The sequence below is a fragment of the Mustela lutreola genome, chromosome 5, assembly GCF_030435805.1.
Source record: "Mustela lutreola isolate mMusLut2 chromosome 5, mMusLut2.pri, whole genome shotgun sequence".
In the NCBI taxonomy this organism is placed as follows: Eukaryota; Metazoa; Chordata; class Mammalia; order Carnivora; family Mustelidae; genus Mustela; species Mustela lutreola.
In genome coordinates, this window is record NC_081294.1 from 11,487,898 (window position 1) to 11,502,623 (window position 14,726).

General features: G+C 45.9%; 1 protein-coding gene across 4 annotated transcripts in view; it reads left to right on the plus strand.

The window, feature by feature from the left end:
• TRIO (trio Rho guanine nucleotide exchange factor) overlaps positions 1-14,726 on the plus strand; it is a 336,828-nt gene that overhangs the window by 166,584 nt on the left and 155,518 nt on the right. For all 4 annotated transcript variants that reach the window (XM_059173670.1, XM_059173672.1, XM_059173671.1 and 1 more), the window contains exon 10: positions 7,039-7,161. In XM_059173670.1, the coding sequence (XP_059029653.1) occupies positions 7,039-7,161 (123 nt within the window). The remainder of the gene's footprint in view (positions 1-7,038; positions 7,162-14,726) is intronic.

Genomic DNA, 14,726 nt, shown 5'->3' on the forward strand with positions numbered 1-14,726 from the left:
CAGGTCCAGATCTCAAGATCACGAGACTGAGCCCCGAGTCAGGCTCCCACTCATCAGAGAGTCTGCTTGAGATTCTTTCTCTCTCTCTTTCCCTCACCCCTGTGTTCAGGCTCTCCCCTCCCTCTCAGAATAAGTAAATCTTTTTCTTTTTTTTTTTTTTTTTAAGTAGCTCTTGCAACACAGGTCATTGTGGTTCTGTATTCCATATTTGCTGTACTATTTGCTATATATTTATGTAACTTGCTGAGGTTTTTTTTTGTTTAAATAGCCCATTTTTCCAAGTGAGCATTAGGCTCAGTATACTAAAGAATGTTCTAGAAACCGTATTTTTTAAAGAATATCTTTCCATATTTAGAATAATTCTATAGATTTTTAGGACAAACTTAATTCTAATTTTGGAATATAATGAATGAAGAAACAGTTCTTGGCTCCAGTGGAGAGAAATAAAGAATTGGAGGACTATCATTATTGTCAGGCACCTGTGCATGCTGGGCCTAAAAAGTTCCCTCTTCTTCCCTCAGTCCCCAAAAGCCCACAAATGTGTATTGACTGTGTCTCTCATATCTCACTGTGGAAGTTGGGCCATGCAGAGCATAGAATTTAGAGCCAGAGGCCCTCATGATCCTGTTAAGCTGAGCTCCTTATTTTCGAGTTAATAAAACTGAGGGTAGAAAAAGACCAGTGACTTGACCAAAGCTCCAGCAAGCCCAGTGGTTTTCTAACTGCTTCACAGCTTTTGACCTGAGGATTGCTCACTTCTGAGCTAATTAAAGAGCAAAATTAAACTGACATGTTACTTAGGAAAGAATATTGAAGTAGAGCTTATCAGATTGGGGAAGGGCTTTCTAGAAGCTACAGTTGCTCACCACTGTGACAGTTCAGTTAGTCCCCTTGGGAGTGGGTAAGTGGGGGTGGAGAAGGCAGGGGAGAGAACCCCTCTGCACTGACTCGTGGCTTCTAGCGGTCTCAAGCCCCTCTCCCCACACTTGCCCCAGGCTGTCTCCTTCTCCTGTTCTCTGTGCAGGTGCTCAGCAAGCCTGGCTTCCACCAGAAAGGGAAAGCCTGGCCTCTCTCCGTAGAAAGGGAAGGACATGAACACGGGTGCTGGTTTTGGGTGAAATATGCTCTGAGCTTTTGGGGAAAGGTACCAGGCAGCCTGAGAGAGGGTGTGTATGTGGAATTCAATAATACAAAACTCCGAGTATCCTTCTTTTGTGGTTTTAACTTTGTGAGCAGATTTTATTAGTGGCTTAATATTGGATATCCTCACGGCAGTGATGGACACAGGCTTTCATAACAACACTCTGAAAGCGAAGGCCTCCTTTTTGGTCTCCTGTTTATGTTTAGCAAATTTGTAGTGACGTTGCTTAATCACTCATTCATTGTTATAATTGTTAAAATAATGTTGATTTGATAATCCAGAAAGCCCTGATCTAAATGATTGTTTCAGGACCACTTATTTTAAAAATGGCACTGGGGAAAAAAAAAATTAAAAAATAGGGAGCCCTGGAAACATGGTATGTCTGTTTCAAGATTGGCATCCCGGTGATTTAAATGAAAACCAACAGGGGTCGAAAAAGGAAGTAACTAAATGAAACTGGGTTAATATAGGTTTTATTGGAAATGGGCAGGGAGGAAATTAATATTTTGCCACTGGAAAAATCTGATTTCATATTAAAAAAGAACACACTTAGGTATTTTACAATTACCCTGGTTTTTCACTTGATTCATGTGTTTGTGTTTTGTGAACTGAGTAAATGTGACTTAGAAGGGGTTCTCATTATTATTACGACAGAAAACGCTTATTCACTGATTATGTCTCTTTAAAATGATGGCTGGATTTCACAGATATTTGGATACTTTCCCTGAATACTCTTTGGATCCCGAATTCCCAGTAAAACCAGATGGCTTCTTGTGTTCTTGGTGGTTTTATGTCTGAGGTCTTATCTGTAGATGTTTTTATAAACAGCTATCCTAGAGGTAGAACTCTAATTTTAGAAATACTTTTACAGCGTTCATATAGTATCTACAAGCCATGATGTAATGTACCGACGGGTTAGAGCCTGAGTTTGGGGCTGGGAAGACCTTCACGTGAATCTCTTTTCTCAGTATTCTTTCTTGGGTGAGTCACTTCACGTCTCTGAGCCCCCATTTCTTGTTGCATAGGGACAGTAATCAAAATCCACGCTCTCGTTTGTGGCCCTTGGGGACAGATGCGTTTGGGGGTTAAGAGTTTTTCAGACTTTAGGAGTAACAGAGTGCATACGGCGTGTGATACAGGACACCCCGGGCGTCTGGGCCGTCCCCCGTAATCTGAAGGAAAGCGTGGAGATTTCTGCAGCCAAATGTACAAGGACTCTGAACTACACTAAGGGAGCCAGATCTTGGTGCCAAATGAATTTTTGAGACCAGGTTTTGAAAAAATATTCAGAATTTCAGAGCCATTTCAGCTTTTTTGTGGCTAAGGGACTCTGGACCTGCGTATGCGGCCTTCCCGGACAGCGTGGAATCCTCTCTCCGTAGACAACGCATGGTCTTCATGCTGTCTACGGTTGAGACACAGGTTTGTGAGAATTCGTTTCCTCTGACAGGGGTGTAGTGTTTAGTCACAAATGCTTAAGGAAGCTGTCACCGGAAACAGTAATCCAGGAGGCAGTGAGCGTGGGGGTGGGGGCTCGTGCCAGAAGAGCGCGCGGGCCGTGCGGGGCGGCCAGAAGTCTGCCCTGCCGCCGGGGAGTCTGCCGCGGGGCGGCCGGAAGTGTGCCCGGGACGGCCGGAAGTGTGCCGCGGGGCGGGGAGCGGTGCCAGCAGCCGGTGCCCATGGCCATACCTGAGACTTGGTGGCATTTGCTGTCCACTGTAACAGTCACTTCGGCAGAGGTCATCCCCCAGGAACCCCCAGCTGTCTGCAGACAAGAACAGCTCTTTCCTTCCAGACCCTGTTGTCCCACTTCTGTGGCCCTTGAGCCGACTCAAGAGCTGTGTAGACCAGAAGTTAAGAGCATGGACCCTCTGAGCAGACTTTCTGGGTCTTACTTAGCCCCTGGACTGGCTCTTCCACCTGGTAGTCGAGGATCCTTGGTCCTGTGTCTCCATCTGTGAAATGGGGACGTGCTAGGTCTCCCGGCTCCAGCCCACTGTGAGGATTGATGGCTTAGCGTGCACACAGCCCAGGCCGGTGCTTGCCGCAGCAGCAGGTTCTCAGACAACGGTATAATTATTAGGGAGGAAATGAGCGCAATCATACTTGCCATCATCATGATCTATCTTGTAATTACAAATAGAGAGTTAAGTTAAACTATATGTAATATGTCCTGCCCATCTGACATTTTGACTTAGATGCTGAGATGGTATTTGTGTTGTGTTGGTGTCTCATTTTGAAGTGACCTTGACCTTGGTGCTGTCACTGTGTCCATTAGAGGGCACTGATATACAGTGAAATGAACTCCTGGCACAGCATCTGCCCAGAGAGGAAGGTGGCATTGGCTCCCAGCTTTGCTCTTCTGCCCAGGAACCAGGTAGCCCGTGGGAAGGGATCACTTTTGTCCTTTTCCTCCAGTCTAGCAGCAGCACCACAGATCCTGGGCCAGTGTGTTTCTGAGGCTGGGGTCACAAGAGGACAGCTGCTGGCTACAGCTGAGGTCAGGGAAGTGGCTGACTGGAAGAGGTTGATGAAGCCCCTGATTTGCAAGTATTTTTATGTTTTAAATGGAGGAGATTCTGCAAGCATGTCTTTGAGATGCTGTTTGGACAGCTCTATTGGTTCAGGATTCCTGGACAATCTGAGGAGTGTTCTCAGACTTGTAAAAGAAGCAAAAGCTTCGTGGGGTATTTGGTTATGAATGTGAGCTGGATTGCATAATTGTCTGCTACTATTTTTTTTTTAAGTGCTTGGCGTTCATACACCTTTGAATTAGTTTCATGTTTGTTGGAAATAAATTTTTACTTGGTATTTACAATTCTGTCTAAAGGAGCCTCTAAATGAAAGAGAAATTGTAACTCTAAGCGCTTGGTTCATAGTAGCTTTAATTTCCAACTTTCGCTCCCTGAAAGACTTCTTGGGCTTCAAAACCAAACTTTTTATTATTTTAAATATACTGTATTTTGCTTCCTCTGCCGTTTCTACCAAATAATGTTTATGTTTTACTTTTTGAAATTGTGCCCTTATTTCAAGTCTTTATTTTGTTGCTGGTGATTATCAGATTTACTGCTTGCAAGTGGCTTAATTTTTCTTTTGACAGTAAAGTTGAGGAATATGCAAAATAAATAGTTAGAAAGATCTCGGGGCGCCTGGGTGGCTCAGTGGGTTAAAGCCTCTGCCTTAGGCTCAGGTCATGATCCCAGTGTCTTGGGATCGAGCCCCACATCGGGCTCTTTGCTCAGTAGGGAGCCTGCCTCCACCTCTCTCTCTCTGCCCGCCTCTCAGCCTAGTTGTGATCTCTTTCTGTCAAATAAATAAGTAAAATCTTAAAAAAAAAAAAAGAAAAGAAAGAAAGATCTCTTAGCCTTTTCTGACAGTCAGGGAGACTGTAGCTTAGGTGTACTTACGTGTCTTTAAGTTCTTTTCAAGCCTAAAATATTTGATCCTTGTCTCCTGTGTGGTATTGGCGCCAAGCCCAGAGGCACATTCCATTTAACTGTATCCATCCTTGAGGTTGAGACATCTTGAACTTGTCAATGAACATTTCGTAGGAGTGAAACAGGGTCTGTGTTTTATAATAAGAATTAAGAGACTCATGTAAACAACTGAGCAGCTTTATGTCTGCCTTGAAGTCAGGCGTGAATGTGGCACTGTTTACTAATGGTAGTACTGGAGTGCCCTCCCTCTCTCTCTCTCACCTCAAGAAAGGAAGATAATGTACACTAACTAAAAAACAATCGATGGGGTGCCTGGATGGCTCAGTCTGAGAGTGTGTGACTCTTGATCTTGGGGTCATGCATTTGAGCCCTGTGTTAGGTGTAGAGATTACTTTAAAAAAAAAAAAAAGTGAAACTGAAAAGCTACGCATAATTATAGCTTGTGCCACCACCGGGCTGTAAATTAGATGGCAGTCTGCCATGCGCTGTGGTTTGGGTGGGGAGGCTGCTCAGACTGCATATCCACCACGCTGGTGTTCATGTGCCTGACACGGGCCTCACAATGCCCGCCTCCCCCCATCCCTGAGCCCCATGGAAGCCACAGTCTAGGAAGGATAAAGAACTTGACCAAGAACACATAGCCTGACCCGGGGTATGCAGCGGAGGCTAGAAATGGAGGGTGGGAATGAGTGAGTTCTCAGGAGGACTGGGAGCCAGGTGACAGGGTAGAGGTAGATCCACGAAGAAGCACTCTGGTAGTGTGACCCCGAGTGGCTAGCAGATGGGAGGCATTGACAAAAGAGGTTCAGAAATGAGCCGTAGCAATAAGGTAGGTATGTGGCTTTAGCCAAGCCTCTGCTATAAGGCTTGGCCTCTGGGTTCTCCGCGCCCGCCTTCTCCCCCCATGCACCAACACCTGTGCTAATTCTGCAGGGTCTTTAAGAGGACCACCAGCAATTTATTTGCGTTTGCAAGCTATTTTGTTTATGTGTGCTACTAACTTTACTAAACTCCATTCGGAAAGGGCCCTCGGCCAGACCCTTGGCTTTGGAAGGTCGCTGGTTTGGAGTGATGTATAACAAGGCCAGGTGTCCCTGGACGCCGGCTGGCCCTTACCACCCGCCTTTTTTTTTTTTTTTTTTTTTAACAGTTTTGTCAGCAACTCTGATCTCTCTCTACTGCAGGCAAGAAAGGGCAAGGGATCCTTTTCATAGCACTGAATGTTAAGAGCCCTTATATTTTGCCATTAGTGGGGTGCCGTGGCTGGTCTGCTTCCGTTGTCCCCACAACCGCTGTCCTGGCTGTGCCTGCTCCAGCTGCCACTTCTATCTGAGATACTTTTGATCCGTACAGTGTTACCATAAAATGAAACGCGAAGTATGAGAGGTGGCATTCAGCAGTTTGGTAACAAATGTGTTCGAATATTTGAATTCCTCATACTAAAATTTTAGTTTTTAGTGAAAGATGTCACTGACTTATTGTTTGCTAGTTCTCTTTTCCCCATCAGAGAGGCCAAGAGTACATTTGATGGTAATGTAAATGTTTTGTTCATGTCAGTGTTCTGTGGTTTCCCAAGTATGAGAGCCAGTGAACTCCTCGGCCCCGGCTCTGAAACTAGAAGTGTTGGGCGGCACTGCTTAACTTTTACTCCCATTCTGTATGTGGTGGACGTCAACTTGCAAGAACATTTATGTAATTAAATTTATGGAATGTTTAGCTTTGACAATAGCTTAGTAGTTTACAGAATAAATTATCCTCAAAGACCAGGACAGAGGCATTGAAGCGTCTTGTTTTCTTAGGTTGTATTTGTATGTTTTCAGTGGTCTAGAAAGGGACAGAAAAACATTAACTCTGTGGTTAAACTTGAATTGCCTGAGTTGGGAAGCTTTGAGCCTTATAAAAATGTCAAGTTAAACTGGTTGTCTGCGGCTTGATAACCACTATCTTATCCAAAACCCACTCAGTTTTGGATGCTCCATTGCGCATAAAATGATATGAGACTTAATCATTATTGCACATAATATTTATACAGAGATGGATTTATGCTTTTACAGTAAAAGCTGCTGAAAACCACATTGGGAGAGCTGATCAGACATGGTAGATAAGTGTTCAGTTGCTTCCAGTTTTTTCCTTCCTCTGCTTCTTGTTTGTTATAGTTTTGACAACAGAATGTATCAGGGCGGGGGGTGGGGGTTGGGTCGGCCTAGCCATCAAATGAGACAGAACATTTTTTTTTTTAAAAAACAGATTTATTTTTTTACTTATTTGACAGACAGAGATCACAAGTAGGTGGTGAGGGAGAGGGGAGCAGGCTCCCTGCTGAGCAGAGAGCCCGATGCGGGGCTCCATCCCAGGACCCTGAGATCATGACCTGGCCACAGGCAGAGGCTTAACCCACTGAGTCACCCAGGCGCCCCAGAACATTGTTTTTATGGCATGTATACCTGTATTTTATTGTAGGTGCTCGACTGGATTGAGAACCACGGAGAAGCGTTTCTGAGCAAACATACGGGTGTGGGGAAATCTCTTCATCGGGCCAGAGCTCTACAGAAACGTCATGAAGATTTTGAAGAAGTAGCACAGGTAAAACCATAGCTTCACTGTTTTCTGCCATAAATACCTGTGTCGTTGGTTTTGAGTTCGTTTTAGCATTTGAGATGAGTGACCCTTGGCTAGATACGTTTAAAGGTGGTTCAGAGGAGGTAATGCTCAGATTTGAGAGTAAGGTTGTTCTTACCTGCTCAAAAAGATGATTTTGTCTGTTGGTTGGGCCATAAAATAAGGTGTTCTTGACACAGAAAAATGCCCTGAATGTTTTCCCATACTTATTATACCAATGCCTATTGACTCATTTGTGAGATTTCACCTGATACTCAAACAGTAATGGCTCTTCTTGCATTTCTGTAATGAGAGACCAGCATTTCTTGTCCTTCTCCAGTTTTTTTACATGTGTGTACTTAGAAAGAGGATGTAGAGTGTGTAGTGTGTGTAGGGCACGCGATTTGTGAGTTGGAGCATTGGCTGTGATGCTCACTGTGTCATTGGGAAAAATCTCTTCACATTTCTCATATTAACTTTCTTATCTGGAAAGTAGGCACCGCAAAGGCTTCTGGGAGGAAGTCATGTGTGCATGGGGCTGCGGGGAAGTCACCCGGGCCAGGGCCTTCCTACAACTTATTATTTGGTAAATGTGCTTTGAAAGAAAGTGGAGTGAAGGAGGGAGAAATGACAATAACGTGGGTATTGTGTGTGTCTGTTCTGTATGATATGGAAGTTATAAGGAGGTGTAGGGAAAAAGTTACTTTAAAAAGAAGTTGTCTAGTAGGATGCAGCCAAACTGAAATACATTATTGTAAAACCAAGGAACCTCAAAGACAACGTCTTAAAAACAAAAAGAAATGACAAAACAACTTCTCTGAGAAGGACTATTAGAAAGATAGTCGACTTCTCGGGGCACCGTTGGTTGAGCAAACGACTCATGGTTTCTGCTCAGGTTGTGATCCTTGGAGGTCATGAGGTCGAGCCCCGCGTTGGACTCTGTGCTCGGTGGGCAGTATGTTAGGGAGTCTCCCTCTCATTCTGTCCTTCCACTGACTCTCTCTCTCTCTCTCTAGAAAAAAAAAAAATCTTAAAAATAAAGGAGGAAGGAAGGAAGAGAGGAAATAAGGAAGACCACTTCTCACCAGGAACCACAGGTTCTGGAAGTTGGTAGAATAGTCTTAAGGGAAATTAACTCTGAACCTGGAATTCCAGATCCAGGGGAATGATCGTTCAATGATGACAAAATGCAGACCAAGACTGAATGAGTTTACTCCTCAGATGCTTACCAGAAGAACTAAAGCATATAGTTTATTTTTTTATTTTTTATTTTTTAAAAGATTTTATTTATTTATTTGACTGAGAGGCAGTGAGAGGGGGAACACAAGCAGGGGGAGTGGGAGAGGGAGAAGCAGGCTTCCTGCTGAGCAGGAGCCCGATGCAGGCCTCCATCCAGGACCCTGGGATCATGACCTGAGCAGACACTTAACGACTGAGCCACCCAGGCGCCCTAGTTTATTTATTTAAAAGATTTGTTTATTTCAGAGAGAGAAAAGGAGAGTGCATGTTCATGAGAGTGGTGGGGAGGGGCAGAGAGAGAGGGAAAAGAATCTTGAACGGGCTCCACACTCCACTATCATGCCCCACATGGGCCTCGATCTCTTGACCCTGAGATCATGACCTGAGCCGAAACCAAGAGTAGGATGCTCAAATGTCAGCGCCACCCAAGTGCCCCAAGGCATGTGGTTAAGTAAGAATAATGGAAGCACCCGCTACAATGTGAACTACATTGTAGTTCTACAAGAATAGGCCCTTTGTTTTGTTCGCTTCTCTCTCACTGACCCATGCAACAGTGCCTGGTGCGTTTAAGTGATCAACAGGTGTTTATCAAATGAATTAGTTAATAAAAAGGAAAGCATCAGAAGGAAGGACTGGGATCAAGATTGAGCATAGAAATTGACAAGTGTATGTATAAATCTAAGGACTGACCATTTAAAGGTAGGCTTGGAGTAGTTAAAAACAGGACAGCACAGACATGGGTTTGGGGGCTGGCAGGAGCCACTGCTTTCCTAACGCCTGTAAGCCTGGGGGCATGTTAGCACTTCAGAGTGACCACGTACAGTCTAGGGATAGAAAGTGTTGCTTCCTAGGAATTCTAGCAGGAAAAGAAACACAGAAAACTGAGTAAATAAAAATTCACGGAAATGGGTCTGGTGGAAGCAAAAGAAACAAAACAAAAATCATGATAGAAATCACAGAATAAGATGTAGTAATTTGTTCATAAGTATCAGTAATTATAATAAATACAAAATAGATTTTACTTGTAAAGAGACAAAAGATTCTCTGATTATCTCTTAAAAATTGTGCTAATAAAAACATTATTAGAAATAAAGAGGTTCTTCCCTTATAAAAGGAAGAATGTCAACAGATCCAACACTGTGGTCTCATCTGTAAGAAAGAGGAGTAAACCGTACTCTGTGTCCGTAGTTTTGCATGACAGGGTTCAGATGCACACTCCTTTAGGGAACTGAATCGGGGCTACTTATGGGATAACAAAACAGTCTCCACTTAAGTCTTGTTCAGTGAAAATGCCTTCTCTGCATGTCTTCACATTGAGAGTAAAAATGGCAATCTCGGCCTTTCTACTTTCTCCATCTCAAGAAAGGAGCAGGAAAGGATGGTGTGTTCAGCAGCCTTGCCTCAGGCATCTTTGGAGCATTTTTCTTGTCTGTTTTATGTGTGGTGTCCATACTTCATGCCTGTTGGGAAATATTTTGTCTTCCTGTTGTAGAAGAAATATGGAATATGTGCTCTTATCTCCCCTTCATTTTTTCCATGCGATAAGCTACTGCTGTGACCGGTGTGGTTTGGGATGGACATGAAATGTGTCCTATGATCAAAGACTTGAGGCACTGAGGAAAGTAAGAGGCAGAACTGCGAACAGATGGGCTCTGGAGATGGAGATGCTCCCCTCAAGCAGCACAGTCCCCCGCGGCGGTAGGCTGGGCTGCCCTTGCCTCTCCCCACGTCACGCCCTCCCACGCTCCCACTAATGGGACGATGATGGCCTGCCGATCATCCTCGTGTGTCCAGCACTCTGTGGACCCTTCTCCCTCCACTTCCTGTGGTTCCCTCCATTCCAAATTCAGTAGGCCTCTGCTGTGCCTAACGCCCTTTCTTTTCATGATAAACTCATTTCCTCTGGTCTAAGCTGTCATCATCTAGGTCTAAGGTCTCAGGTCTAAGACATCAAAGCTGTCAACACCAGTTCGCAGGGGGCAGCAGGAGTGAGAAGACTTTCTCTGTAGGAAACTTTTCTCTGTAGGAAACTTTTCTGTCCACAGATTTCTAGGGCAAGCCGAGAGTCAGAGTAGCACCCCTGGTTCAGAGAGAGGCAGATGCTTGTTTGCACCCACTTCTGCCTACTCAGCTGAGTCCCAGTCCTTTCTTATCTCTGCTCATTGTCCCTGGGATCATAAGGGGTGCCTAACCCTCTTCCCCTTACATTGAAACTGCTTACACCCCAAATCTGAGCTGTGCATCAAAAGCAGCCTTGAGTGCAAACACTTTGTTCACTTTGTAAACATCTGCACCCACTTTCCCTCCCTCTGGTTTTCAGATACTGGCCATGTGCCGCAGGTTTGGTCCTGACAAACGGTGGCCTTGCTCTTGAGTTTATAGCTTCCTTCACTGAAGTTTTCTGGCTCTTCCCAAGGGACACAGACTCAGTGTTGGGGCAGCACAGGCAAACGAGGCCTTCCGCCACGTGACCTTCACTATCCGTTCTCCCTGCCCGCCCCCATCCTTGACTGTCCGGCAAAGCAAATCACAGGAGAGGTGCTTAGTAGAGATCGAAGTTTACATTTTAGATTCGTGGTAGTTTTTGGACAGGATGGCCTTTGGAGGCCCCTTAAATATGTAAGCAGAGGTATTGTCAGTCCTTAATAAGGAGTTGTATTGGGGCGCCTGGGTGGCTCAGTGGGTTAAGCCGCTGCCTTCGGCTCAGGTCATGATCTCAGGGTCCTGGGATCGAGTCCCGCATCGGGCTCTCTGCTCAGCAGGGAGCCTGCTTCCTTCTCTCTCTCTCTGCCTGCCTCTCAGTGTACTTGTAATTTCTCTCTGTCAAATAAATAAATAAAATCTTTAAAAAAAAAAAAAAATAAGGAGTTGTATTTCATTCTCTGAAACATACTTGGGGGTTTAGGGCAAAGAAAATGCCTTTTTGCCATTTTTTTGTTTTTAGGGTTGCGTCTTGATGGTTCTTTTGGGAAATCCACTCTAAATTATCTTCAGCGATCTAGAGTTAGCCATTTATGTAGACAGCGTCTTCAGAACGGTGAGTTGTGTCATGTGATGAAGTAACAGGTACAAGAAGGAAGTGGTGAAAGTCTTGGGGTTGAATTCATTTAAAAGGCACTAAATATAGAGGTGTTTTGTGGAGCAGTTCTGTTGCTCTGGGAAGGAGGAACTGCGGAGGAGTCAGGGCAGGTTGGTGGCAGCGAGCTGCACAGCCCTGCGTCCCGTGTGCGGGCGGGACTTCTCAGAGGAGCCACCAGCCCGGGCCTTTCTTCATTTCTCACGCCACTGTTGCCACATCAGAAAGCACTGGGTTACGTTTTATGTGCAGTTTTGCAGAGCCAAGAACCTTCTCTCTACTAATCTGACAATCCGTCCCTTCTTTACTTTGTACAGTGACGTGAGTAGCCATTTCCTATCGCATGAATCTGGGCTGACAAGTGGATGGGGTGTGGCCTGGGCAACCATGTCACATGTCCATGCAGGAGCTTTAAAGATGAAATCCGTACTCTCCCCATGGAAGCTTTCTGCATGTGATTGTTGGGAAGGGAGATGCTCTCTGGCAGGCATTTTCTCTTTTACCTTCTATGTAGATATCAGATTGACATTACTCTTTAGATAGAAAAAGCTAGGATTCCAGTAGCTGGCAAACTAAAGCCCACAGAACTCTGGTTCAAGGAAGAAGTTGGTTTCCAGAGCACAGATTTCTCGAATACGATCAGTAAATCTCTGCCATCACATCTTCCCACAGGCGGGCATCCTGTGAGCACTTCCCTCCCGTCTGCCTGTCCCCTGAGAGTCCCATCACCTTCCAAACGTATTGTGACAGCCTTCTCCTTGAAGCTGTCTCTGTCAACAGCTTTTTGTGGGTGCCGTGTAATTGTCTTGCCTTCTAGGATAAAGAAGTGTGGCATTTAGGAAAGCAGGAGACGTTCCATTTGGGCAAGATTTGCAGAAGATAGTCAGGCCTGTTCTCCAGTTCCCTGGTCGCTACCGAGCTCATTGTCCTCTTTTGTGGAGACTGTGTAAGGCATGTCCTACATTTCTGATTTGCTGTAGTTACTAGGTCCTTGCTTCCATATGACAGGCTGCTCTGTCGCAAAAAGTTCACTTTTTGATGTAAGGTGTGGCATTTTGTCTTTTAAAATAAATTAATAGTGGAGAATTTCAACCCGATGTTTACTATCAAAGATTTCCTTCAGGTTGGCCTGTGCTTACAAGATATCAGATTTCCCTTATCACAGACACTTCTTACATTTCCTAAGGCCTTCACTGCTTTTACGACCATGAGCAAGTTCCCCCATCTTCCTGAGCTTCAGTTTCCCTAGCTGTGAAAAGATATCTGATTCCTACCTTCGCCAGGTAGCTGTAAGGAGACTAGCTGTGCCGTTTCCCTGCCGAGGAAATACCACCCCCCCCCTGCCCAATTATCTCTCAGGTAAAATGCTAACACATATGGATAGCAGTCAGCAGTCACTCTTTGGCTCGACCTGAATACACGCCACACAGACCTCTTCACTTCTGCTCTTAGTGGTTCGAGTCCTGTCACGCTGTAGTGCACTTCGGTTCTGTATCACCTGTGTGTGTGTGGCGACAGGGGGAGCGGTGGCAGGCTTGTGTCCTGCACTTGCCCTTCGTGGATGAAGGAATGATCCCTGGCAATTTATGGGCCTTTTAGATGATTCAGAACACTGGCTTTGTTTTTTTGTTTTAAGATTTTATTTCTTTATTTGAGATAGCACGAGTCGGGGGAGGGGGGCAAAGGGAAAGGGGAAGCAGGCTCCCTGCTGAGCCGGATGCTGGGCTCCATCTCAGGGCCCTGGGATCATGACCTGAGCCAAAGGCAGACGCTTAATCGACATCTGTGTGTGGAGGGCTTCTCGTTGCCCCCGTCCTCCTTGGCAGGGTGCCAGACGCGCCTGGGGGATGCGGAGGTCTGGAGTTGCACAGGATGGAGAGCGGAGTTTATGAAACGTGCTGCTGTCACTACAAAGCTCTTCCGAAGTGGCCTGTCACCGTCTCTGCTCCACGCAGGGTCGCTCTAACTTAGCTTCTGAGGAGGCCCCGTCGAGTGCACGGACAACCCCTTAGTGGCAGTGTTGAGTTCTGCAGTCAGATCGGAAACTGCGCTTTCAAAGGACTTACGGTAGTTGTTTCCAGAGACCATGTGAGACGTACATGGATGCACTTTCCAGCTCCTGCCGTAAATGGTATATTTTAAAGGATTGGGTCTTTTGACATCTCTTCAGTCATTTCCAGAAAGAGTTCAAAGATCCTCAGTTAATAATGCAGAACACCAAAAAGAAAAGTCTCCTGAAAACGGGTTTTCAGATGGTCAGGGCGAGATGGCAATGAGCTTCGCCTCTTGGCAGTGCGTGGACAATGCTGCTGGGAACTGCTGGTTTAGTATCGTGGGCTGAACAGTAGGGGAGCGGGGACACGGGATCCATGCTCAGCCTCTGGCCCAGCCCAGTGACTGCCTCAGTGTCCTGATCTGTGGAAGGAAGGGGCCGTGCTGAGGTGTAGACCCAAGGCCCAGTAAGTGCTCTGGCTCTGGCGCAGGGAGAGGTGGGCGTGCAGCCTGTGTTAATGGTAAAAGCATAGACTGAATTTTTGTTGGTTTTTATGGACACTCCAAATTCTCTGTAGACACTGCACCCCCACTTCCAGCGTGCGCCAGGAGGGACGGCTTCTGCCCCGACGCTGACACCTGGGGCGCCTGCCGCTCTGTTCAATGCTTCACAGACCATCCTTCCTGAGACCATCTACCTATCAAGCTGTATTTACACTTGTTTAAAAAAATTTTTTTTACCTTGCAAGAAAGTTGGAAGTATAGCACAAAGAACTTAATCCTCCGTTAAGCCATTGGCTTTAGCGTGTATTTCCTAGCAGGAAGGGACATTAGACTGTACCCCCACAATGTCACTGTCAAAATCAGGAAGTGAGCCCCGCTGCAGGCTTATGTGCTGGTCCCCGGACCCTGTGATGTCCTATGGCCAAAGGACCCAGGACAGAATCAGCCGTGGCCTTGAGCCATTTCACCTCAGCTGTCCCTGCGTTTGTAGCGCGCGCCCGGTTGTTCTGAGCTTTGGTGACCCGACACTTTGGAAGATCTCAAGCCTGTTATTTTGGAGCCTGCTCCTCACTCTGGGTCTGTCTGACGTTCGGTCGTGAGTACATTGCGCCTCTACATCCATCTTCAGCCGGCGCATCAGGGCCGCCGATTCCCTGTGTCTTCCCACCCGTCGGCGCCCGACTTCTACTTGTCCTGCTACGTGTGCTGTTCCGGCGGATTTCTCGGTTAAAGTGGGGTC